General features: G+C 49.2%; 1 protein-coding gene across 4 annotated transcripts in view; it reads right to left on the bottom strand.

The window, feature by feature from the left end:
* Positions 1 to 27,081, bottom strand: part of PTPRA (protein tyrosine phosphatase receptor type A) — a 191,860-nt gene that overhangs the window by 33,397 nt on the left and 131,382 nt on the right. For all 4 annotated transcript variants that reach the window (XM_090035056.1, XM_090035055.1, XM_090035057.1 and 1 more), the window contains 5 exons: positions 21,528 to 21,606; positions 19,574 to 19,948; positions 19,033 to 19,053; positions 15,228 to 15,254; positions 2,142 to 2,226 (listed from right to left, as the gene is read on the bottom strand). In XM_090035056.1, the coding sequence (XP_089891182.1) occupies positions 2,142 to 2,226; positions 15,228 to 15,254; positions 19,033 to 19,053; positions 19,574 to 19,948; positions 21,528 to 21,600 (581 nt within the window). In that variant the 5' untranslated portion in view covers positions 21,601 to 21,606. The remainder of the gene's footprint in view (positions 1 to 2,141; positions 2,227 to 15,227; positions 15,255 to 19,032; positions 19,054 to 19,573; positions 19,949 to 21,527; positions 21,607 to 27,081) is intronic.

Here is a 27,081-nt window from a genome sequence, read left to right as displayed (position 1 = left end):
GATGTTTTGGGCATCAATGCAACGCTGTGGGAAACTCTCGTGGGACCCATTTAGAAGTGTAAGAGCAAAGTCAGCCAACATAGGGTGGTGATCTTTCTGGAAGCCAGCTGCTGCATCCTGAGAACAGCTGCAAGGATGCAGCATCCCCCTTTCTGGAGTTTTCATGAACTCACTATCATTTGCCTCATATACACTTAGATACTATGGTGATGGTAGCTATAAAAACCCTAGAAGAGATATGGACCCCACCTCCAGGACAGGACACTCCAGAGATGTGTGTTTTATGGCCTGATGCAGCAAAGCCCTTAAACACACATAGTTAAATCTCCCCTCATCCAGCAATATGTTTAACCACATGCTTTTAATTTCAAGCACATGCTTAACCCACTGCCCTGAAGCTAATGGTTTTGCTGAATCTTGACCTGTAAGTAGTGGGGAAGAAATCAGGTAATGCTATCGCTTCATATGGGCTAGGAAGTTGTCTGAAGTTCCAGGTGGCCAGGGCTCAAAGGCAAAGCTCCCACTGACCCCCTGGTGCTGGACTGGCCCAACACCAAGGAATAACATGGACTTTTCCACCAACAAAGGAAATTGCATTTTTTTTTCATTTACTAAACACTGCAGCGACTATGTAAAATGCTTACTGCCAGTGAGCAAACACTTACTCCCGGCTGCTGAGATCTGCATTCAGGGCTGGGGGCCACTTACAGAGGCTGTGATTCAGAAAAAGGCCAATCAATTGCTCCGATCCTTTAAAAACCTCCCCATGGAACGTCTGCTGCTCTATACGTGCAGCACCGGTGTCACCTTGTCCTGCTAATGAGCTACCCTCGCAGATCATCTTTCAGTCTGAAGATTCCCAAAGCTCTTTGCAAACCAGACTGGCCACTTTCTCCCACCACAGAAATGCAGCTGCCTGACACAGAAAGCACAGCTGGTTAAAGGACTGAGGCAAAGCCCACTGAAGTCAGCAGAGAGAATCCCACTGGTTTCACTGGGCTCTATCAGGATTGTGGAGGCTGAGATGGAAATGAGTGTCACAATCAGCTGTAAATGTAGAAGGGGATTGAATAGGCTTAATGCAGCTTTCTGCATTTCAATCAGGCCACTAAGTTAATATGTTATTTTTGAAAAAAAACAATGCCATGTGATTTTTAATGACACAAGCAGTCAGGTTCTTGGTTTATCCACCGTCCACAGTAATAGAGGTATTCTCAGACTCACATATTCTTAGCTCTGATATTCTGTCCATCTGTGAGCTGTTGGATAAGGCAGGATCTCAATCTCAGTAATGAGAATGATGATTATAGTGCATCCCCAGCAGCATAGCACGCCCCGCCACATGAGGAACTGGCTTCATATTGATTTATAATAAAGAGCATCACCTACCAAGTCACCAGCACATCTCCTGCATTGTCTAGGACAGGGTGTCAAATATACTGGATGCAGCCCACCGAGCTGTTCTGCCTTGCCTGCTGGTAGTCCGGGCTACAAGACACTGTGAGGCATAGCTTGCACCCAGACCTGTGCCACTACCTGCTCTCCAACCTCCTGTCACCATCAACCACCCAGACTCCTGCTGCCACCCACCCCAAGACATGCATACTGCCTGGCCACAGACATGTGCTGCCACCCACCACTGCTGTTGCCAGCCCCACAGATTTGGCTCAGGAGGAGTCCCCAGGGTCCAGATGTAGCCTGGAGCCCAGGATGAGTTTGACACCCCTAGTCTAGGATTGGGGTGGGGGGGAGCAACATTTTTGGCAGGTGTGCCATGAGGTAAGCCCCACACCTAAATGCTGCTCTGATCCCCTTTCCTTGCCCCAACCTACTGGTCTGCTTCCTGCTCCCTGCTCTGTCTGCTGCTACCTTTTCTGCTCCCTCCTACTTCTGCTGCATGCCACATACAGAGGCTGCCCATACCAGCTGTGGCACTCGTGCGGTAGGTTAGCCACCCCTGTTCGAGGATGTCTTCCTTCCAAGCACCGGACAACCCAACCCCTTTGCTTAGGGAACAGAGTGAAGGGTCCAGGCTAGCAAAGGCCCAAGCTTAAACCTATGTGCTCATTAACTCCTATCACAAGTCTGAAAACACATCTCTATTATCAAGCAGGAAATGTCTGTGTACAAGTATTTCTTACCTTAACATGTATAGCACAATGATAATAAATACTATGACTAGCAGAGAAGATAGGGCCACCATGACAGCTATAATTGGAGTCTCATCTGAAATAAAGAACAGGAACATAATTATAAGAAATCAGCAATAACATTTCACAGATCAGAACTGTCTACAAGTACTGGCCTAAAGACAATCCAACTGTTTAATAAGATGGTGCCTGCAAGTCCCACAGAACAGACAGACACAAACTATAAAAACAGTGCTACTGATCTCATACAGACCATAATTTAGACACATCAGACTATAACCCAGGGGTGGGCAATTATTTTGGCTGGAGGGCCGCTTAATGACTTCTGGTGAGTTGTTGAGGGCCATAAGGTGCCACTCCCTGATTGCCATCTTGCCCACCCCCTGACACCTGACCTTTGACACTGGAAGTCCGTCAGTCCGTCTGTCCGCCACCCATCCCCACCCCGGTCCTCCTCCTTCCTTGGAAGTACTTCTTTTGGGAGGGAGGGTTTCAGCATCGCCAGGTGTATGATCATTACCATAGCGGTTCGATAATTTCAACCCTTGTATGATATGCAATAGATAATACTAAAAGCGTTCAAAATGTACAATAATTTTTGAAGCAGCTAACTGATGCAGCATATGCAAAACCCAAGTCACTCTTGGGGATTCTTAACTGACTTTCGGGTTTGCCGTTAGCGCTTTCTTAGGGCTGCTGGCCTCAGAACATAGAAATGCTTCAACTTTGATGACCCAATTCTCACTCACTCCCTGGAGACTTCCAGTGAGCAAAAGAAAGTAAAGACGACGACGATTTATTTGCATACTTATTTTTCCAGCATACGATAGTTCTTCAGAAAGTATGGTAGTTTGAGCTTCCCATATGATCATTTCATATTTAAGACTTGGCAACACTGGACGGGTTTGCCACCTTGGAATCAGAAAACAACCCCAAATCATAGACTAAAACTCAAACATCTACTATAACATACTTTATTTCAAAAACATATTTTTGTCCTGATTTGTGTTTGCATAGTGTAGATAGAGGTGATTGCATAATAGCTCAAAATAAAGTCTTACTCTTTTATATTGTGTGTCTGTGCATTGGGTGGGGCTGGGGGTTGGGTGGGCTGTGAAATGTTGGAGGGGTGTGAGAGGGTGTTGGAGGAGTATGTGTGGGTGGGTGTGGGGTTTGTGGGTGCCCTCCCCCCATGGTGCACAGCCCCTGCCACCAGTGGCAGCAGCAGGCCCTTGGGGCACTCCGAGCCTGTGGCAGGCAGAGTCCCCTGGTGGTACAGAGCTCTGCCTGAATCCCAGGAGCTGAGTGGTGGCACAGATCCGGCCTGTCCAGGATCTGGCCTGGCCTGGCCTGGCCCGGCCCGCTGGCACACACCTTTGAAACAGAGCAAACTGGTTCCGAGCCAGAACGTAGGGCTCCCAGCACCACAAGCAGGAGCCAGGCGCCATTGGGCTGGGGTAGCTCCATGCCTCCATGTGGGGCTCCCAGCACTCCAGTGGGGAGCCGCACGTGGAGGCACAAAGCCACCCCAGCCCGACAGCGCATGGGCCGGGAGCCACGGGGAGTCACGTGACACTGGGCCAGGCAGGCTCCATGCTGCCATGTGTGGCTCCCCGCTGGAGTGCTGGAAGCCCCACGTGGAGGCATGTAGCTGGTCTGGCCTGACAGTGCGTAGCTCCCGCCTGCAGTGCCAGGAGCCCCACATGCTGGCACAGAGCCAGCCTGGTTTGGTTTGAAGGCACGTGCCACTGGGTCAGGCTGGGCAGGCTCCCTGCTGCCACGTGCAGCTCTCAGGATTCAGCCGGAGCCGCGCGATGCCGGGGGGCTCTGCCTGCAGCAGGTCAGGAGCACAGCCCACAGCCTGCTGCTGCCATTGCCAGCAAGAGCTGTGCGCCATGGCAGGGGGCCTATACCCAGCCACAAACCCCACCCCACCTACCTCCTGCCCTCCTACAGGCAGGAGCTCCCCTCCCCACTCACCAGCTGTCCAGTCATGCGCCATCGCGCTCGGTGCCTTCACACGGGGCTCCCAGCTGGAGTCCTGGGAGCCCCACAGAGGTGGACGCACAGAGCCCGCCCAGTCCAATGGCATGCAACCTCTGAAAGCGCTCGTCTCCCTCTCGCTTCAGAGGGGCAGCTCCGAGCCAGTAATAATGGCTTTTTTGGAGGACCTGGTGGTTTGAACAGAATGACATAGTGGGCCATATTTTGCCTGCCCCTGCTATAACCTGTAGGAACAATGTTGATGGTCTTCCAGGCCCGGTGCACCCTCAGCTTCCCTGAAAGTCATGTACCAGACAGCTGGACCCAGGCAGTGCAAAATGCTTCCAGCAACAGAGGGAAGAGAGGCCTGAGTGATGTTATAGATATTTTGCACATCTCCCCTTCCTCCCTACGTACATTAGAAAGGCAATGTGGATGAGCTGCCATGCTGAGATTACAATCCAGAGGGGAGCCAAGGGTTTGGTTCAAGAGCCCTCTCCATCTCCCAATTCCTGAGAGATGGATAGGCCTGAACCTAACACTGAGGTCTGATGCCATGGATGCTGGGAAGAAAGGAGGTATCCAAACCCAAACTCTTTCAGAAGACAGCACAATTTGGCCCTTGACAGCACGTGAGCTGCAAGCTGTAACACTGCGCTGGGTTCCGGTGCGTGTGTCTGTTTCTCTCCTTCCGCAGATACTTGATTTATAGAGTGCAATTCCAGACAACCCCCAGTACATGTTGCAGCTCTTAACACCTGCAGGCTATTAGCTACAAACTTGATTTAGATGTGAGCTCACACACACACAACACGCGCGCGCTTTTCAAGGGCAGACGCTGTGAGATTCCTTTGCAAACACACTGTAGATTAATACACATGAAAAACTCCTTTCCTTTGGGACATGCAACAGTTTTGACAAGGAAGCTGCTTGTGGCTTGCTTTGGGGAGCTGCTGCAATGGTGGTTAGTGCTAGCAACCTATATGGAGACAGCAAGCCTGACAAAGTCAAACAGACTGCAAAGCAGCCCTGAAGGGCAAATACTCTGCATTTGCAATGAGCCAGAGGAAGCCCGGGTGTCTGTGATATCAGCTGGGAAGAACAGCACAGCTTTCTCTCTTAATAAACCCACGTCCTTCCCAGAGTCCCACCCCTCTCTCCTTTCTCCTTCCTCTACATGCAGCCCCATCCCACACCCAGTTTTGTATTCTGGTCCACGTCTCTCCATCATTACATCTAATCCATTGTTCCAAACTCATGAGGTTGCTTTGCATGCACTGAAATACTGGTAACAGATACGCCTGATTTTGGGGGTCCTGACCCATTAGGCTGCACTCCGTCATAGCTCCAAGATTGCTTCTGAAACAATAAAGGCAGAACGCTTTCCCTTATTTTCAACAGAAGACAAGAATCCCAAGCAATCCCATGACTCCAGGAGCTGATGCTTTAAGAGAAGCACCGGCTGCCCTGACATATAATCAAGTCACTGACGCTGGTGACACCATCCTCTGGAGCAGGTCTCGCTTCCTGCCCTATTCTAGATTTGTGTCTCTCCGCATTTCCCTTTGGTCTCCTACCCCCAGCCCCTATCGGTTCTTATCTGGCTCAGTCTGCCAGCTACATAAACTGTTCTGCATGAACCATCTTGTCTGAACATCTTCAGCCACTCATCTCCGACTGCAAGATGACCCTCCTCCTCAGCAAGGCCATCACAGGGATGGGGACACTGAGGCACAGGAGCTGAAGTCACCTGCCCAGTGTCACACAGCAGGCAAACAACTGAGCCCAGAATAGGAGCCACATCTCCTGAGTCCCAATCCAGTGCTCTCGCTAGAGCACACTGCCAATAAACAGCAGTCATTTTTCCAAGCATTAATGGAAGGCGTATGTCAGAGCCCTGTCCCGATGTCTACCTGATCCCCCTCAGGACAGGAGGCAGTGTGTTGGGCTCAGGAAGACCGGCCTCTTTCAGGGCTTATGAAGGATGTGCAAGCGAGGAAGCAGAGAATTCATTTCAGCCCAACTGCTGGCTGTGCAATGTAGTGGGAACAGGATCTGACCAACGAAGGGACTTGGCTTTGACCTTTGCTACCTGCCCCCCCGCCCCCCAACAAACACTGACTTATGATTATTGGATCACTTCATTTGTGTCCGTTGGAAATGCGGCCCCAGGAAGAGACCGAGCTCGTGATCACCCACCCTGCCCCGCTGAGAGCAAGCTTTCCCCATGGCTGCGGTAGCAGCATCGGTTGGCAGGCGGTTACCGCAAGGAGTGATTAATGGGCAGGGCTCTGACAAGGGTGCGTCTGGCAGCAGGATGCGGGGAGCCTGGGGTTTTTCACAGCTTTCCTTTCCACACATCTGGCCTGAGGAGTTAGAGCATTTCCTCCGCAGCCATTAACCATCATCTTGCTGCCCAGCCCACCCACAAAACCCCAGGAAGGAAGCACACTGGAGCGCTCCCTAGCTGCTTCCCCAGCCCAGAGAGAAGAGCTAGCTCCTGCTCCCACTGAGGTCAAAGGCAGGGGGTTTTCCACAAGGATTAGTGATTTTCTAGGGCCTGGGGGAAGGGCTCAAGTCACTTCTCTACCACACACCTTGTGCACCCCTGGACAAATCACTTACCCAGATCCTCAGAGGTATCAAGCTGCTGCCTGTGCCTTATTCAACGGGCCTCAGCCTCATGGTGTCTCATGTGTAAAAGGGGCACGGTGCTTCCCCATCCCTAGGAGGTCCTGTGAGGCTGAACACCCTGAGAAGGGAAGCTCCTGTAGTGACAGGAGGCAGATGAACCATAGTGCTACCACCAACTCACATGCAGCAAAAGGCAGCGGCTGCCCCCAGGAGCTTCCCACCTCTGCAGCCGAGACAAAAGGGTGGAAGGAAAAATGCTCGCCATCCTCACTGTACAGAGGGGAAGTGAAGCACAGAGGGACGAAGGGCCAGAAACTCAAGTACGAGCAGCCCACGAGGACTGGGCAACCTTGTTCTACAGCACCGGGACCAGGCCAGGCAGGGAACCCGGTAGAGGTAAGATCCGCACCCGCTTCCCCGGCTGTGCCTACAAGACTGGCCATGCTCTTTGCTGGTGCCACGCAGGCTGCAGGGTGGATCTGTGCTCAGTCTTGTTTGCTTCTCTGCATAATCTCCCTCGCAGTCGCATTTTGGGGAAAACACAAAACCACGATAAAAACAGTCAGTTGAGACACACCGAGGCGGGTTTTTTTTTCCGTGCAAAATCCCAGTGAAAGGATAAACAACAAAACGAGGTGCTCTGAGGCTCCACCCGCTGCCCTTGCTTTTCCAGCACCCGCAGCCTGCAGCAGACAGCGTGGCTGGGTGGGGTATGGGAAGAGGGAAAATAAACCAGGTGCATTCTGCTTGGATATTTTGATTTAAAAGGACATGTTGACTTTAGAAGTCAGCACGGGCCAGCAGGGTCCAAAGTCAACAGCAACCCATCACTGTCAAGAAATCCCAGGGAAAGAAAAAAAAAGGCAAGAGCCATCGGGGCTGTGTTATTAAGCCGTCTGCACTGGCTCCATCCCTCACTGATCCTAACACAGCTTCATTGTTAACGTGAGCTGTTTGCCTTTTGTCAGCACCTCGGAGAAGGTGTTTGAAAGCGCAAAAGGATTACACATGTGCAAATACGTGGTCATATTATCTGCATACATTATGGCAAAGATGGCAACAGTTGCAGTCAATGTGCCCACAGCTAAATTAAATCCGGCCCTGGGCACAGGGCCAGCACAAGGCCCGGGCACCACTGAAATCCATCCAGTCCAGAGCAGCTGACTCAACTCCCAGATTTCCAGAGGAAACTTGGGATTTATTCACAGTATTTTGCTGGGGCACATTTAGACACAGCAAGGACAATTTACCTTAGATGGTTAAGTTCCTTTCCGTTTCGCCCATTTCTATTGGACTGAACTACTCAAGACCAGGCTTCTGGTGCGCAAGGCACTGTACACAGAGCAGAGACCGTTCTTCCTTCCAAAGAGCAAGACGGACAAAGTGGGAGAGAAGAGAAGGATCACTACCTCCATTTTACAATTAGGGAACTGAGGAGACAACAACTTGTCCACAGTCGCACTGAGTTAGCTTGTAGCCGAGCCAGGAACCAAAACCAGGTTTTGCAGGCCACGGCTTTCACACCAAGAACATCCTTTCTCTGAGTCAGGAGCTCCAGACAAAACATTTAGAGGTTTCTCTCTACAGTCCTTGCAAATACAGAGTGGGAAGGGTGTGCACACCAGTGGGATCCCTGAAACTCATCCACCATCAAAGGAATGACAGTTCCTCCAGGGATGATGTCTTTGTCTCATTAGTGTTAATTCATGAATTGTCAATTAAGTGATTAACAGTCAGAGTTCTGGGGAAAGAATTAAAGCGGGGGGCGGGTCAGCTTTAAAAATGGGGGGCCTGGTTCAACTCAGGTTTTCTCTGCATCTAGGTTTGGTTGTATTTAGACTCCCCGTCCCGCCATGCACCCATCTATAACAATGTACAGGGCTAGCACAGAAAAGCTCTTTGCATCCTAGTAAACACAGCAGTGTCTGATGTTAAGTTCTGCTGGGCAGTGTTGGTTAATTAATAGGTCTGCATCCTGTGTTCTTCCTGCAGACATGCCAGCACGGGCATCCCAGGCAGTCAGAAGGGCTAGACTTGAATCAGACAAAGTAGGTGCCATGCCTAGCCTGGGGAGGAATGTGGTGCAACCGGGTAGAGGAGGCTAGCTCTAGACTGCAGACACACACACGCTCGCCCAGTCCCCAGCTGGCTGTCAGATGGGAATCGCAGACTGCAGATACCACCTGGGACTTCAGAGCTTGGGGGTTAGAAGGGGGAAAGGGTTGGCACCAGGGGAAAAGGTGTCATGGATATTATTAACAATTACAACAGGTACAGCAGTCCTTGGTCCTGATGGCATGGAAGCAGAGCAGGATTTTTGGCTTCGTGCTACGGCTGGCAGTCTCTATGCAGAGCTCCATTACTCAAAATGGCAGCCTTCAGGATACCGGGAGTAGTGTTTTGAGAAACTCATTTTCTCCTCTCCCCAAACCCATCCAGGAGTCCTGCCTCTCCCACTGCTCCTACCTCTGTCACACGCCAGGACAGCCTGCCTGCCTACAGCCAGGAGCCACATGCCCCCCAAGTGCCACCAGTCCCTGCTCTTTGTTGGTTTGAAGTCAGAGGCTCCTGGATCCCAGACTTTTCTCCACTGTGGCCTGTTCCTGGTACAATCACAACCCAAAATGGACATGTGGGTGGGATTCATCTGTCCATGGGTGCGACCTGCAGAGTTTCATAGTTTGTAGGGTTGGAAGAGACCTGAGCAGATCATCGAGTCCGACCCCCTGCCATGGCAGGAAAGAGCATCGGGGACAAACGACCCCAGCAAGGTGTTCATCCAGCCTCCTCTTAAAGACCGCCAGGGTCGGAGCCAGCACCACTTCTCTGGGAAGCTGGTTCGAGATCCTAGCCACCCTGACCGTGAAGTCGCGCCTCCTGATGTCTAGTCTGAATCTACCCTGTGCCACCTTGTGACTGTTATTCCTGGTCACTCCTGGCGGTGCTTGGGGGAACAGGGACTCCCCCGGTGCCTGCTGGTCCCCCCTGACTAGTTTGTAACAGGCCACAAGATCCCCCCTCAGCCTTCTCTTGTGGAGGCTGAACAGGTTCAGGTCCCATCGCCTCTCCTCGTAGGGCTTTCCCTGCTGCACGTGATCATGCGAGTGGCCTCCTCTGGACCCTCTCCATGCTGTCCACATCCCTCCTGAAGTGCGGTGCCCAGAACTGGACGCAGTCCTCCAGCTGAGGCCTGACCAGCGCCGCATAGAGGGGGAACAAGGCCTCTCTGGACCTGTTAGTTTTGCCCCTGTTGATGCAGGACAGGGTGTGCAGGGCTCTGCCTATTGCTTCATCACATTGGCGACTCATATTCATCCTGGAGTAATCCTGACTCCAAGATCACTCTCTGCTGCTGAGAGGGTCAGCCCCTAACCTATAACTGTAATGCTAGTTCCCTCTCCCCAGGTGCAGCACCCTGCACTTGTCCTTGTTGAACCGCATCCTGTTCAGATCCGCCCACTTCTCTAACCTATCCAGGTCTGCCTGGATGCGGTCCCTGCCTGCTGGTGGATTCGCTTTCCCCCACAGCTTGGTGTCACCAGCGAACTTGAGCAGGGTGCTCTCCCCTCCCTCGTCCAGATCGCTAATGAAGATGTTGAACAGCGCCAGCCCAAGGACCGAGCCCTGGGGGACTCCACTGCCCACACCCTCCCAGGTCGACAATGACCCATCCACCACCACCCTCTGGGTGCACCCCGGAGCCAGTTTGCCACCCGTGTGACTGTGCATTCGTCCATGCCGCAGTCCCTCAGCTTGCCCACCAGAATCGGGTGGGACACTGTGTCGAAGGCCTTCTGGAAGTCCGAGAAGACAACATCGACTTCCTCCTTCCCATCTAAGCTCTTTGTTACCGGGTCATAGAAAGAGACCAGGTTAGTCAGGCAGGATCAGCCTTGCACGAACCCGTGCTGGTTACCCCTCAACATCACTTCCCTTGTAGGGGTCTCACAAATGTGGCCCTTGATAACTTTTTCAAAGACCTTCCCCAGGATAGAAGTGAGGCTGACTGGCCTGTAGTTGCCAGGCTCTTCCTTCCTCCCCTTCTTGAAAACAGGGACCACACTGGCCCTTTTCCAGTCCTCAGGGACTTGGCCCGAGCACCAGGAGTCCTCGAACAACCGTGCCAATGGCTCCACAATGACGCCAGCCAATTCCCTCAGCACCCGCGGATGAAGGTCATCCGGGCCCGCTGACTTGGACACATCTAAGCCCTCCAGGTAGTCCTTAACTAGGTCTGAACTAACTATTGGGGGACTCACGTCCTTCCTGGGCCTCTCTATGCTGTCACCCGAGAGCACGCCATTGTCAGCAGACAGGAACATGGAGGCAAAGAATTTGTTGAAGAGTTCTGCCTTCTCTTTCTTTTAGGTCTTCAAAAACACTAATAGTAACCTACAAGTAGAAAATGGGAGCAATGAAGGCAGCAGCAGAGTCCAGGACCCTGCAGTGAGGGAAGTTCATTTGGTAGGACATATCCACATGAACCTAGCAGGTGTCCTATAGCTGGGAGGGCCAAGCCTTCGGTGAGGTGTCAGATCTTTAAAAAGTGAATTAACAAATGAATTTATTTTTATTTCTTCATTTATGCAATACATATGCTACCCCTTCCCAACAAAGGCGCAGGGTGGCTTTCAGTAAGAGAAGAGGACAACTTCAAGAGGCAACTAGAATATCAGAAACAACCCCCTGAACAATACCTCAGCCTAGGTTCATTTGCCAAATGCCTACCCAAATAGGAAGGTCTTACAGTACCCCCAAAAGACATTCCAGCTTGGGCTCTGGCAGACCTTGAAAGAGAGGAGATTCCACAGCCAAGCAACAAATGAGATCAACCCCCCCAGCATTTTGCCACAAAAACCTGACATACCGATAGCTCTTGCAGGAGGTAGCTCTTGCACAAGGAGGTATAAAAGGAGAAGGTGATGCCTTACTTACATAGCCCCCAGACTATTCAGGGCCTTAGGTTAAAACCAGCACCTTGAATTGTGCCCTGAAAGCTACTGGGAGCCTGTACAGACACTGGAGGACAAAAGCTATGTGCTTCTTGCTCTATCTGCCAGGGAACAAAGCATAAGTGAATAGTCCTTGCATGGCCACAAGGCTTTAAATGGAAAGCCCTGGCCAGGGAGAAGAGGGGTTGTCAAACTAAGGAGCAACCCTTCTGGCCAGCTCCACCCAGCGCACAGCACCCTCCCCGAAGAGGAAGACAAGGTTTTTTAACTGGCCTGCCAGCTTCTCATTGGCGAGAGACTCCTCCTGGTCCCCACAGGTCCCTGAGGATAAAGTCTCTGTTCGTAGCTCAGGCTGAGAGGGATGTTCTGCTTTCCTGCCTTGGAGATGTGTCAAGGGCAAGAAGGCCCCACTGACCTTGACCTCACCACAGTGCCCTGCACGACAGAGAAAAGGGAAACCCCAATCTGACCTGCTGAGAAATTCCTTCCTGACCCCAGATCAGGTCCTCAGCATGACCTTGAACTCAGGAACACACCGGTCCAGCACCTGGGCAGATTCCCTGTGCCCCTTCTTAGTGCCATGACTCCTGCTGTGGATGAGCTTGGCTGAGATGGAGAAGGCACAAAGCAACATTATTCACTGGGGAAGAAAACCTTCCTTTCTGACCCCTACAGAACACCAGCTAAAGCCCTGAAGCATGAGATTTGGTGACAATCACCATCTTAACACTGGCCACAAATGTTGTGAGGATAATGAGGGCAATACAAACAATTCTGTTCTTTCTAGAGCTCAAAAGGAAGGGGAATTACTCAGGTGACTCAGCTCCCACCCATGTACACTAGGGTGAACAATTCCTCCTCCATGCCAGCTCCAAACACACCTTTCAGACAGCTCTCCTAGCCTACTATCAACTCCAAAGTCAATGATGGCTCATTCCCAGTGGCCTGGTTGTGTGCAATGATGAAATCCAAGATTTAGGATAATATATGAACATTGCCACTTGGAAAACGCCAAATTAAAATAAACAACGTGAATGACAACAAGGCACAAATTTCCTGGCATACCCCACCAGGCTCAAAGCTCTCCACACAATACAGTAATGTCTCTTTTTCAGTAGTACTTCATGCAAGGAAATCCAATCTTGAGTGAGCCAAAAAAGACTAAAAATAAAACAGGGAAATCAGATCTTTTCAGACTTCAGGTGCGTATCACCTTCTAGAGACAGTGTTGGGGAGTACGAGGTGGGCAAGAGCTGGGGAAAGGTTTTGAAATGAAAAGGGCAATGGTTTGGATTTTTTATAGCAGCTCTAAATAACAAATAACCAAAGTGTGATTTGTTATATAACATGTACATCTCGGGCCACTTCTCTTGAAAGTTTAATGATCATATGAAAAATATACAGAATGTTTCCGCTCATTTTGGATAAAAAACTCCTTTATCTTGCTTGCCTTTTGAGATGGCACCAGCACTTTGCTAGGAGTTTTTAGTGTTCAAGTGTCAGGAAAAAGGATATCACTATAACTTTCTTGACAAGAACACCAGCCACTTCCCTCTTCCGCACACCAGGACCTTTAAATAAAGCTTTTACAAGCTCCCGAGGGGTGTCCAGAATTAAAAGAAGATGAATTATATATGTTCAAAGTCTTCTCTTCCTTGTCAACCCTTTGTAATATTTGCTCATAATGCTCCTGAGGTTTAAGGGGAAACCTCCAGTGAAACTGTAGAGGTAGTCCATCAGTAATGGACCTTATCCTGCACCAGTTAAACCGGCAGAAGTTACCAAACTGAATTTTAAAGTCCACCATTATTTTAGAGTGTTGCAAAACAGATGACTTGATTTTACACCTATGAAAAATAAATCAGGACTGGGACTGGTGGAGGCCCTAGTATGAGTAAATATAGTACATTCAGCTCCATGGGCTTCATGTGCAGCGACCCCAGCAGCATCACGTGGACAACGCCCAAACTGACGACTTGTATCAGCAAAGAGTGTCAGTATAACTGGAATTGTATTATGGCTTCTGTCAGCACGGATGTGTTGATCAGGGGATAATATTTTCCTCCACCTAATGAGTGTTGCTATGCCAGCCAAATTTGTGTCGACCAATCCGACATGTAATTATTTAGAGAAAAATCAGTTCTGTTCTGTTCAGTGTCTATGTTACTGAAAGAAAAACTGAAAATGCCAGACTGGGTTCTCTGTTGCTGTAAAAGTGTGATTGATGCTCCACTATAGCAAATCAATGACATCAGCTTGACTTGCATCAAGAGAAGATCTGGCTCTAAGGGTAAAATTATACCCTCAGATACATGGATACAGTTTCACTGAAACCCACACAGATGCATCTGACATCAAAATGTAGCCAGTTCTGTCAAGTTTGGGCCAATAAATCACGTTCTACCAATCAAAACATTGGAAGCACAAAAATTAACAGGAGCAAAGGACCAGGATCCAGTCAATATTTTTTCCCAGTGTACTGCTTTGTGCTCATACATGTAAGGATCAAAACTGGCAGACTGCTGAATAATACGGGCTGCTCTAAAGTCAGGGACTTGTGCAGAAAGTTTTCACAGGTGACCATCCAAATTTAAAACTAATTCACTTGGCCTGCATCCTTTTTGCTAAGAACATTGCAGTAAATGGGTTTATTAGTAAGAAGCATAACAGAAACAAGAAATTTCTCTCTAGTTACCCGCATCAGAGCTGCACACCGAAGTCAAGTGCTTAACTATACGCTGAACTCAATATTTCTGACACATGCACTCAAGCAAATGCTAAGGTACAGAAAAGCAGAAGGTCTGGCAATTCTTGCATTTGAGTTAATTTGTAACTGCAAATATTCTCCTGGGGAACCACCTGAGTCTCAAAGCTAAATGTATCCAATCACAAACCAGAATACTCTGCCCAATCAACACAGCTGGATTGTTTTATTATTTGCCAACAAAACTGCCGTGACTAAGAAATATTCAGAGGAACTGGGCAAATTTGAAGAATAAAAACTGAAGAAAATCATGATCAGAGCAAACTACTCACAGCAGAAAGAGAGCAGGGGAATGAGTCAAATAGCCTCTTACCTACAAATTATCCACCCAGCTCTGTGGATGGCTGCAATGTAAGCATTTTCAACGGCGCTCAGACCCGACTCATTAGCTCCAGGAAGGAGGCACGACAGGAGTCAGATTTGCGAGTTCAACAGTCACGTAAAAAAGCACAATAAGCATCAGGATTTCCCAAAGAATTTGCCACACCAGGTGCCAAGAATTTTGGATGGGGGCTGCTGGGCACCTGAGTGTGAGTGGGGATGAATGACCCCCATAATAAGTGCTGAGTCCTTGAAAATATAGCCCTGAGCTCAATGCGTGTCTCTAAAAGGGGGAAAATGCCAAGTAGTGTTCTCTGCTTTTAAATACAAAATGATATTAAAAAATCCCAAACAGAAGAGTTTAGGCTTAGTGGGGAAATGCAGAGTATATGGAAGTAACATGGTGATGAAGGGTGATCTTACCTCTTCTCCCATCTGAGTTAGGGTCACCTGCAAAACAGAAAGAAAAAAAAAATCAAATGGGATTTAGCCATGAGAAAATAGAAATTCCATGGCAGCAGAGGCTGGAAATGGAGACAGAACTAGTACTATATATTCTCATGATTCTGTTAGGAGTATTGCAATATTTGCTGTTTCTTTACGTATACCAGTTACTTGAATCATATGATTAATGACAATGTCAGGTTTCATGTCAGTAAACCACACTTATAGCTCTCATGGTTGTAGAGGAAAGGTTAAAAATGTGATCTGTGCATCCTCCTAATGACTCAAAAACCGGAAGGCAAATAACATAAGCCCATTTTCTTCCTCCAAATCTCATTATATTTAAACTGATCTCATGATGTTTTTTAGACTTGACTCATGACTTGTGAGTGTTAGCGTCTTGGCAGTGCTATGAACATATCCTTCATCAGACCCACAAAGGACAGGCAGCTCTGGTTCTGATGGTTACTGAGATCAGCTACAGAAAAATGACCTGAATGGAACTCAAGATACTGGGAATAAAAATGAACAGTGGTGTGGCAAATAAAATGGAAGAAAAATACACACCTAATACTGAAGAAGTCTTTATGGCAAAGAGATGATCTGTTTGCAGGCAGAATGATAAATACTCCTTCCAAATGGAATCCAGGCTTTTCACTGGGTTTTAACAAGTGCCAGCTTGCAGCATTCAGACGCGTGATAAATTTTATTCTGAATTTTACTGCACAATGGGGTCTTGGTCCCCAGCTTACTGAGAACAGAACTCCTTCAAGAAAAAAAGCTTGTGCTTGTCCTGTAGCTCCACTTAGTAGTGAAGGAAGCAGGATCTGCCAGGAGGCAGCAGGATGAACCCAGTAATCACTGCAAGGCTACATGGACTACTGCTGTGGGATTTGGAGGTTTTTCTGGATGAGCCAAGGCTCAGTGAAGGACACGTACCCCTCAAAAATGTAAAGTGGAATGGACTATCCATTGGATGTAATGCTACAGCCATGCAACAGAGAACAGCAGTCTGCTGTGTGCAGCTCAGAAGATACAGTGCAGAACAGCTTAGTTTCCCTGACTGCCAGCGGGGCCATCCTAGTTTACGCCACTGGATATCTGGTCCAATAAGAATGCAGAGTCAAAAGAATCCAGGGACAGTTAATGGTCAAGCTATATATTTTTCAGACAAAATCTGCAAGGAACAGCCGTGGTCTGGGGTTTTGAAGTAGATGTGATCCAACAGGCCTTTCCCTACCTACCGTTCTTTGCAGTTTTCGTACTTTGCCACATCCACTGAGCAACAACCGAGCAACAGTGTGCAACAAGCTTCGGCTTAAATGCAGTGACATGGATGAAGCAGACAGTCTGAAAGAGGTGGGGAGGGCAGAAGAGCTGGACAGGTCATCAAGAAGCCAGATCATTCACTAAATTCAAAGCTAAGGTCTCAGGTAATCAGGAAGGCTTTAAAAAAAAATCACCATGGAGAACCCAGCGTTTCTAAAATTGGCAGGTTGGAAACATTCAGGCGAACAACAGCAGGACTGGATAACGCCTGTGTCGCTATCAAATGATGCTGGCATAGGCTGCTCTGATGCAGCTGTTACACCTGCGTAATTCGAAGGTCGAACGGTCACAAACTCCTGCAAGACCGTTTCAGGCTGGACATAAGGAAGAATTTCTTTACTGTCCGAGCCCCCAAGGTCTGGAACAGTCTGCCAGCGGAGGTGGTTCAAGCACCTACATTGAACACCTTCAAGAGTAAATTGGATGCTTATCTTGCTGGGATCCTATGACCCCAGCTGACTTCCTGCCCTTTGGGCAGGGGGCTGGACTCGATGATCTCCCGAGGTCCCTTCCAGCCCTGATGTCTACGAAATCTATGAAATTCTGTAACAATCAAATCATCGCAACTTCAGCACTGTTTCATTAGGATTTAGAATGATATACTTAACTTGCATTGCTACAGGGTACTCTAAGTGCTTGTTACATTATAGCCACTGATGCAGTTCCTAAGCAGAAGCAACTCCCTCACCCCTTTTGAAGCTGTTGGTTGTGTGATAGCCTTGCCTCCCTCCAACAGCTCCATTTCAGTGTAGGAATGGCAAGGCAGAGACTATGGATAAGTGTGCCTTTTAACTGCCTTAAAAGGGGAGAGGGAGCTGCTGGAAGACAGGGAACATCAGCTGCTATGATGTAACTGAGACATTTGAAGGCTCCTGTAGCAACGTTAGCATCTGGGTTGGACTGTACGGTGGATAGAAAACTGGCCAGATCATAGGCTCAAAGGGTAGTAATCAGTGGCTCAATGTCTAATTGACAGCCAGTATCAAGTGCAGTGCCCCAGAGGTCAGTCCTGGGGCCATTTTTGTTCAATATCTTCATCAATGACCAGGAGGATGGCATGGAGTGCACCCCCAGCAAGTCTGCAGATGACACCAAGTTGTGAGAAGCAGTAGATACACTGGAGGGTTGCGCTAGGATTCAGTGACCTCAACAAATTAGAGGATTGGGCCAAAAGAAATCTCATGAGGTTCAATAAGGACAAGTGCAAAGTCCCGCACTTAGGATGGAACAATCCCATGCTGAAGACCAACTGGATAAGTAACAGCTCTGCAGAAAAGGACCAGGGGCTTACAGTGGATAAGCTGAATACAAGCCAACAGTGTGCCCTTGTTGCCAAGCAGGCTAACGGCATACCGGATGGCATTAGTAAGAGTGTTGCCAGCACATCAGGGAAGTGATCATTCCCCTCCATGTGGCACTGGAGAAGCGACATCCGGAGTCCTGTGTCCAGTTTTGGGCCCCCCACTACAGAAAGGATGTGGACACATTGGAGGGTCCAGAGGAGGACAACGAAAATGGTTGCGGGGCTGGGGGACATGACTTGTGAGGAGAGCCTGAGGGCACTGAGTTTATTTAATCTAGAGAAGAGAAGACTGAGAAGGGATTGAATAACAGCCTTCAGCTCCCTGCAGGGTGGGTCCAAAGAGGATGGAGCTGGGCTGGTCTCAGTGGGGGCAGATGACAGAACAAGGAGCCATGGGCTCAAGTTGCAGCAAAGGGAAGCTGAGGTTAGACATTAGGAAAAATTTCTCACTGGGTGAGGGAGTAAAGCACTGGCACGGGTTACCCAGAGAGGTGTTGGAATCTCCATCCTTGAAGGTTTTTAAGACCTGACTAGACAAAGTTGTGACTGGGATGCTATAGTTGGGGATGGTCCTTCTTGGAGCAGGGGGCTGGACTAGATCACCTTTTGAGGTCCCTTCCAACCCTGCCTTTCAGTGATTCTATGAATGTGAGGTAGTTAACCATTGTAACTTTACCCTGAATGAAACAGGATTACAGTTGAGAAAGTTTTGTTACGGTTGTATCACTACAGGAGCTTGCAAATATAAGTTATATCAAATTGTTGCACAGCACTTTCCTCAGAAAAATGTAATGAGAGAACAAACTTGAATAACAAAAGGAAGAACCAACCAGGTAGAATCAAGGCTTATGCTTTAATTCAGGATCCACTTATTCATCATTTATAAACTACTGATAAATTTGACATTTTAGTAAGTAGCGAACTGCCTGTCACCGAGGCACCAGGTTGGTTATAACCAGTATCGATGACCACCTAGAAGCATCTCTGACTAACATGCTTATAACAACCAACCAAAGCTACTTTTGTCTGTACCAGGAACATACCCACTAATATTTTATTAGCCTATTCTAAAGGGAACTTCAATGTACAGTGATTGAACTGAGGGTTTTCTTCGAACTCGTTAGGTCAAAGCAGGAGCGCACGTGTGCTTACCTGGGTCTTTGGATGTTCCATCTGAAAAAAGCAAAGCAAACCAGAGTGTCAAGGAATGACCCGCTGCTCTTTTCAGCCAAGCTTTTCACACCAACCCTCTCTAATTCTATAGCTTTTCCCACTGAAATAGTACGAAGTGCTTGAAACTTCTGTCAGTGGCATTGGCAGATTCCCCATTTCACAGATTAAGACTACAAGGATGGGCAGTGACTGGCCCAAACACTGTGGGGAGGTGGGGCTGGAGCCCTGATACCTCCACCCTGCATCTCAGCCACATACCATTGCTCTTCTGCAAAGCTATCTTGGCTTTCATTTCCCTGCCTTCTAGGAATAAAGGCCAAATCCTCAGATAGCATAAATTTGCCTGGATCTCTTCAGTTTAGTGGAGCTAAGCTTTTTTACAGGGGCTGTGCATCTGGCCCTAAAAAGTTTCCTTTTGCTTTGTGAATGCTCTCAACACAGAAGAGAGGAGGAACAAAAGCTCAGTTTTAAAGGAAGAAGGGAGCTCAGAGAAGAACCGCGGAAAGGATCTTCACCATACCTGGGCTGTCAAGGGATTCTGTAGTCATAACTATCGTAGGACCTGTTGCATTCCCCTCTGTAGGCGTTGTTCCTCTGTCTTGCGCAGTTGTGTGTTGAGAAGGCAACACTGAACTCATTGCAACGGAGGGGGTCACAAATGCAAATGTAGGAGAAGCTGAAGCCATCTTAGAGGTGGCATTCTCAGTACCCAGTGAGCTGAAATTGTAGGGCTCCGTAGCTGCTGTAGCACCAGATGACCTCACTGCCCCGAAAGAAACAGTCACTGAAGAACTAGCATTTGTGCTGGTTGCACTAGTGCTCTTCCCACTACCAGGTTGTGTTGCAGAGGCTTCAGTGGAACTTGTGGAAGAGGTGAGGTTGGTGGTGTGTGTCACTGGAAGGCAAAAAGCAGACAGCCAGTGAAGTCTCCTCCTTTTGTCTTTCCTTTTCTATCATGGAAGTAGACGAAGGGAACCTAAGAACACCCAATGGACCCAATTCTTCTCTGTTTCACCCTCATATAGATCCCTTGACTTCAGTCAGGTAGCAGCACTCCAGTGCATGAGGAGAACCCGTCCCTGCATTTCCAGCACAGGTCTTCAAAATGATCAGCCCAGCTGAGCTCCCAGTGGGTCAAATGGAAATCAATGCGAGTGAAAAGAACTCTTTTCTCCTGTTCGCTCTCAGCCACAGATCACTCAAGGCAAGTTTCTATCTCAGCATTCATTTGACAGAAGCAAATGTTTGCCCAGGGTTTGGCACTGTACTATGCTCTAAACATAGAAACCCGGGGGGAGGTGGCCTCTCTTGTTATACTCTGTTTGGCAGCAAGATCAATGAGGGACTGTTGCCAACAGGAAAATGCAAAGGTCGCCAATGCCCATCACCGATACCACTTGGAAGTTTGTCCTGTGGGATGTGCCAACCATACTCAGCAGTTGAGAGGAAGGCAAAGTATCACACAGAGTCCTAATCTAGGGGACTCTGCACTGATATAACTACTCTGACATGTTACGCTGCAGTAAACCCCTACCATAACCAGCCAACCTGATGCACACTTCACTAGTCCACTACGCTAACATCAGTCCCATCTTGCATCACTGCAGTGTTTGTAAACTGGGGATCTGCTTTCATGCAGCTCTCGCACTGCCAAAGGCCCAGCCCTTTGAGTACAAGAACCTAAATTCTGCCTGAAGTTCAACTGAGGCACCTGTGACCTTTCTTCTTGTGTCTGGCCCTAAGAGCCCTTATGCAGGTAAAGGTGTGATGGGATCTAATGTGCGATCCACACAGTGGTGAATCCTGCTATACCACACATGCGTTGCAGGGGGAGTGATTATGGGATCATGAATCGGATGCTATCGCACCTTATTGCTGGTGCAGAGGGAGCCTGATCCCAGGCTTTCCCTGCACCAGCAAGAAGCAAGCTCCCACAGCTGGGAGCCCACTCAGCTGATGGGACTCCCAGCCATGGGGGCACCCCACGCACTCAGGAGACCGCAGCTGCTGTATCACTGCAGGAGCTTACAAATGTAATGGATGCATGGGGCCTGAGAGATCGCAGCAGCTGTGGTCTCCCAGCCATGAGAGTGAATGGGGCCCTGCACAGCTGGAAGCCCTATCAGCTGGGAGCTCCCCGGCTTGGGGGTGCACGTGGGCCCCCAAGCTAGGAGATCCTATCAGCTGAAGGGGTTCCCAGCCGTAGGAGCCCCTGGCCACACGTTCAATTAATGATGTGATAGGAAGCAGCTACAAAGTTATTCCACATTCTGTGCGATATTCTGTGGAATAACTTTGTAACTAATTCCTCTTTTTATCACGCCATTAACTGACTGAACGTGTGGCTAGGAGACAGCTTAAGATGTCATTAATGATTAAGGCGGCAATCACTGGTAGAGTGACTGAGGGCCTCTTTGTTTAATTCCAACCACCATTTTCAACCAGAGGGAGAGGAAGTAAGGAGCACGCCATACCTGTGGTAATGTTGTCTGCACCTAGCCATGTCAGGCCGCTTCCAAGCAAGAGGACAAAGAACCACAAATCCATGTTGGCCTGGGAGAGAATGGAGAAGAGTTGTATTAGAAACCCTGTGCGATAAGGGGACATTACTGACCACAGTACCCCCACCGTGGAGGACAAAAGCCCAAGAGGGAAACAACCTCCTACTAGGTCTTTGAGCACAACTCCCTGACTCATCAAATGCAGGGATGCTTGTAGAACTGCTCCTCACTCAAAATATTCCTTTGTCCAATGCTGTTTGAAATTCTTTGTCTTTGGGGGGGGGCGTTTCTTCTGTAGCTCTTGAAATGGGCAGCTAATAGATAACCAACAGGCAAAGTGTCTTGCCTAATGTTATTCTGCCAGCCAGAACGTAACCCAGGTATTCTGCATCTCAGTTTAGCGCACAGGCCTAATCATATTCAGTAGTTTCATTCCAATCCACCTGGACTTGACGGAGGCACCACCTAATCTCAAGGCAGAGCTCAGTTGACTCAGAGAAGCCAGAGATGCAGGGGTTCTGCTGCAACCCATTTGGCCCATCAGCTTCCCCTTCATGGCAACTCCCTGCAGTTCAAGCTCTTGGCATTTGTCCAAACTTGAAATATATCTCCTGGGACAAGGTCTCCCCCCACTCCCAGGAGACAGGCCACCCTGCAAACAACATGGCTGCATTTTAGCCTGAGAGGAAGCCAAGTTTCCCTGCTCTTTAATCCATCCTGTGATGTCTCTTCTCATTGTATTTATACTAATCTGCTTTAACCAAGCCCATCCCAAGTTCTGGGCGCGCAGACAACGCTGAAGTCACAAACTGGAAACAATGTCCAAAATATAAGGTCCTCCCTGCTCCACCCAGACTGGGACTCTTCTGCCACCCAGTACCACCCATTTAGCTCTTTCCGGAGAAGCCCTGGAAGCATTGAGACTTGCAGGGTGAGCAAAAGGTCAACAAATCCTGGACAAAGCATTGCATTCCCCAGACAAGACCCTGCCAGCCCCTCCTTATGGAAGTCCGGCTGCTAGCTTCAGCACCTCACATGAGCCAAACTGAGGCTGGATCACACACAGACGTGTCTCAGAAGCCTCATCTACACTACAGGAAGCCAACCAGTTAGCAGCCAGAAGAAGTCTGCAGAACCGACAGCAAAAATGTCCTCCAAGTGGCCTTGCAATCAGTTTGAGCACCCAGCATCTGACATGGGCATCTGAAACTAGAGCCCAGAGCAGATCTACAGTTACACCCAAATCTGTTGACTCCTCAACTTATGATGAACTTGCCAAGCAGATGTAAAGTCAGCAACAAAAGCAGCTCCAGGGACCTCACAGAGCCCAGCACATGACTTGGGAGAGGGTTCCTGCCATCACCATCACGGCTACATGCTCTCTACATCGTGAATGGCTAGGCCTGCACAGGATCACCAGCAGAATACAGAGCAGACCAGGTCCCCCGATTTCATGCCGCTGCCCATGTACTGGTGAAGTGCACAGCTCAGCTTCACTGGGGGCTTGCTTGCCCAGAGAAAGGTCCTGCCACCACGATCATCCGATGGCCACTGAGAAATGGCTTCCAAGCCAAGGCTTAAAAACCTGCCTGATGGTGGGGAGATTTCCTAGCATGTAAAGACAAGGGGTTCTGTTTGCCTCCCCCCTGCAATACCCAATCTGATGCAGTGCATGTCCCATGAAAATAAGGTAGAGACATCAAGGGTACACAATTCCCTGCTGTTCCCTTCACAGCAGTTTTAAAGAGCATTAGGCATTTCCACACCTATGTCAACAGTGCTGTTCGAGTAACATTTTGTACTGGGAACAGCCAGATGAGTCACTACAACTGGGAGGCTTCCACCTCCTGTTGAAACAACGCTCAGTACTGGCAGGGCGCTTTTGCTCTTCCAGGCTCTGTGGGACTGTTATCAAACTGATCGATGGGAAATGTATAGACTGCGCCTCCCAGGGGCCTGTTTTATTTCAGAGAGGCATTCTGGACTGTTTGCATAACCCAGTGCCCTGGTTTCTCCCGTTCTTGCCATGTGCCAAAGAACATCACATACAGAGATAATGGCATTGTCAGCTCAGGAAATCAGGTGATATAATCAATTATACAGTCCACTCACAACCTAAAGTTGTTCAACAAATCAGAGGCAATGCTGGGAATAGAAGAACCAAGAGATCCCACTTCACCATCCTTTCCTTCTACCAGCAAAAGCTCAGCTCTCTGGGGATCTATCAGATAGGATGGATGGGTAGGTAGATAGCTATGGTGTTACTAAGGTTTTGTACTGTCACCCAAAAGAGCATTTGAGCAGCTTCCACATGAAATCAGTAGCAATAACAAAGTCTCTAGTGGAGCTCATGGAGATTTGGGTTCTTCCACCGACTCTACTGCATCTACATTCGGAGCTGGAAAGAAGTCAGGCTTTCTACTTTTGGCAAAATGCTCTCAGGTTTCCTGACAACCACCACTTGTCATGCACAGATCTCCAAGGGGTGCTTATGTTGTGTCCATTTTATAAATGGAGAAACCGTGGCACAGAGCAATGAAGTGACTTGTCCTCCATCTGAGTCGGAGGCAGACTTGGGAACAGAAGCCAAGAGTCCTGACTCCAAGGACAAGACCTTGCTTCCTGGATCAAGCAACATGTCTTCCATGACGGGACAAAGGCTGCAACCCCCTTCCGTTTCTCACTTTGACTTTCCCCTGACTGAACAAATGCAGAGAAGCTATGATGCTGTGGGAGCAAGAAGGATGCTCTCCAGCCATGGCCATTACCGCTCTGCTGACAAGGGCTGCAGGCACCTTCGATGAAGGCACATACCGACTGCTGAAATGCTCAGGGACACTTGTTAGAAAGCCCCTGCTAGAAGAAGGTAAAAGGACACAGGTCTCTGCTTGCCTGCGCAGCTGAGCTGGCGAACGCAGCAAGGACAGGCTCTAGGATTACATCAGTTGCAATGCAGCTGTCTGCTTTAACAGCTCCCTTGATGGTATGCAAAAATAAAAAAGTTCACCGATTCTCCAGCAGCTTGCAGGGATGAGGGGAAGGCTTCAGAAAGGGGCAGCCCAAGCCCCCACTTGCTGCAGGGAAAGCTCTGAGCACAGACAGTCCAGAGAGACCGTGACCAGCTCTGTATAATTGATTATATCACCTGATTTCCTGAGCAGTTGTGAATGGACACGGGGCAACCCAGTGCCATCATTGATTGCTAGAGAGACCGTTAAATAAAGCCTTGAGAGCTGCTGAGGTCATCAGAAATCACTTGCCAATGCTGTTTCATCACCGTAAAAATGGATCCAGGCTAGAGCTGCAGAAAGAGCCATGTGTAACACTGAGCCCGCCCTAGCCTGAGCCCCGTCCCTGAGAGAATCACTCCCGGCCCGTTATTTAAATAAGCCCTCTTCCCAAATGCAGCATAAATACATGTGCTGTGCCCAGTTCTTAACATAAAAGGCCCCGGGGCCTCCCCTCCCCCAGCTCCCTCTCCTGCCGACTCGGAAACGGAGAGGAAATACTTGTAATGTTATCAACACAAACAGAGCTCTTGGCTGCCTGCGACATCCTGTGCACTCTGCACAAAAACACCCTGACGTCATGTCTCTGGATCCACCAGAGAAAAAGGGCCCGACTGCAAGATGGACCTCAGCGGCCAGCTTTAGTCCAACCAGGGAGGGCAGGGAAAGCGGGTGGGGGTAGCCAGCTGGGAAGCGTTACCACAAGGTGGGGGTCCCAGCTCAGGCAGGAGGCTTTGCAGTTTCTTCCGAGGTATTTCCATCTTTGCACTGAATGATCACTGTGAACAATTAGAGAGCCGTGCCTGGCTCTGCGTGCAGGGAGGAAGCAGGGAACGCTACAGCCCCTCCGGCGTTCAGCCAGACAGCGTCCTGCCGCACAGGGCAGGAGGCCGGCTCTGGGATCTATTCGGTTGTAAATAAACACATAACATTAAGTTGATTGACATCCCTCAAAATTACCACCTCTGTGAGAAGCCAGACGGCTGAAATGAATGACAACCTTTTTTTTTTTTTTAAATGATGTATATATTTCATGTTCTAGGACAAATCAGCCAAATCAGTTCCATGTCGTATCAATTGAGCAGAACTCAATGGTTCCAAAAACCGTATCGACTGAGCGGGCAGAACTCAATCATTCTGAACACCACGTATGGCACGACAACCAGCAAGCACCCTCCATCCCAGGCTCCCACCCTGGGACTTCAGATACTCCCAAACCCATTGGCAGGCATCCTACGTGCAGGCCCAAGCTCGGAGGTCTTGGGATTCAGATGCCCCTACTGAGACACTTGATCTGAGCCAAATTGGTCTAGGTGGGCAGGTGAAATCCAGTGTTGGGACGCTAGCACCTTGCTTCTGCAGATACAGGTAGCTCCTAGTGAGATCTGTTCCCCACGTGGAGCAAGGAGAGAACAGAGCCTCTGCTCATTAACAATGACCTTCTGCTTCCACTGGGGTCTGTTCATTAGCATGGCACATAGGTAGACCAGGTTATTTGGGTAAATATGATCTCTTTTATTAGACCAACTGAATAGTTGGAAAAATTGTTCTTTACAAGCTTTTAGGCACAAGCACCCTTCTTCAGGCCTAGGGAGAAGTCTGCTGGTGTTTGTCTACTCTCTAGGGTTGAAAAGAAGCTCAACCTTAGCATGTCACACGTGTTCATGCTACAAACCCCACCAGGATGGGAGGCAGGGCTTGAGCAAGACACTGGCCTAAGTCTCTACTTACAGGTTTCCTGAGACCTACTGGGTCATACTGGGCAAGTCTCTTCCCCTTCTACTCTCCCTGCCCGAGCTATTCAGACTGCAAGCTCTTTGGAGCAAAAACTGAGCTCTGTTTTAACAGCACCTGGCACTACAGGGCTGGGAACTCAGGCCAGTTCGTTCTCTTAGGTGCTTCCATAATTAAAACAACACTTAGATACACATAACACATATACATGATCTGGAGGAGAGAGGTTTTACTAGGGGAGGCCTGCTCCATCAGTACTTCAGATGGACCTGCTCTGTAGACACCTGAACTACAGCCTCCTGCATTTCAGCGGCACTGGAAGAAAAATGGCTTTGCAGGATGTGTCGAGGCCTCTGCTGAAAGCAGAACTCCTTGCAATGAAAGCCCACTGGTGAGGACCTTGTGCCCAACCAGGGAATGGGCTGAGCCCTTCCAGCAAGCAGTTATGTGCGGCTGGCTCTCACCAGCACCAGTTGGAGCCCAGGGTTGCCAAACCTTGAGCAGATGTTCAGAGGCTCATAGGATGGGTCCTGTAAAATGTGAGGACTTGAATGCCACACTGAAGGTTCCAGAAGCCTTTGCACACGGGATAGTACTAGAGCAAGTGTGGGCAAACTACAGCCCATGGGCCACACCTGGCCCACCAGGCAATTCCACCTGGCCCATGGGTGCCCACCGATTAACTGTAGCGTGTGTACTCCCACCCCTGTTCGCAGAAGGACCTGGCCCAGCCAGCACGCAGCATCCAGGCAGGGCTGCTGTTGCCACTGCTGCAGCTGTGGGGG

Source organism: Crocodylus siamensis, chromosome 2 (assembly GCF_052110815.1).
Source record: "Crocodylus siamensis isolate JL-2025a chromosome 2, ASM5211081v1, whole genome shotgun sequence".
Classification (NCBI taxonomy): domain Eukaryota; kingdom Metazoa; phylum Chordata; order Crocodylia; family Crocodylidae; genus Crocodylus; species Crocodylus siamensis.
This window is presented reverse-complemented; position numbering and strand designations above follow the sequence as displayed.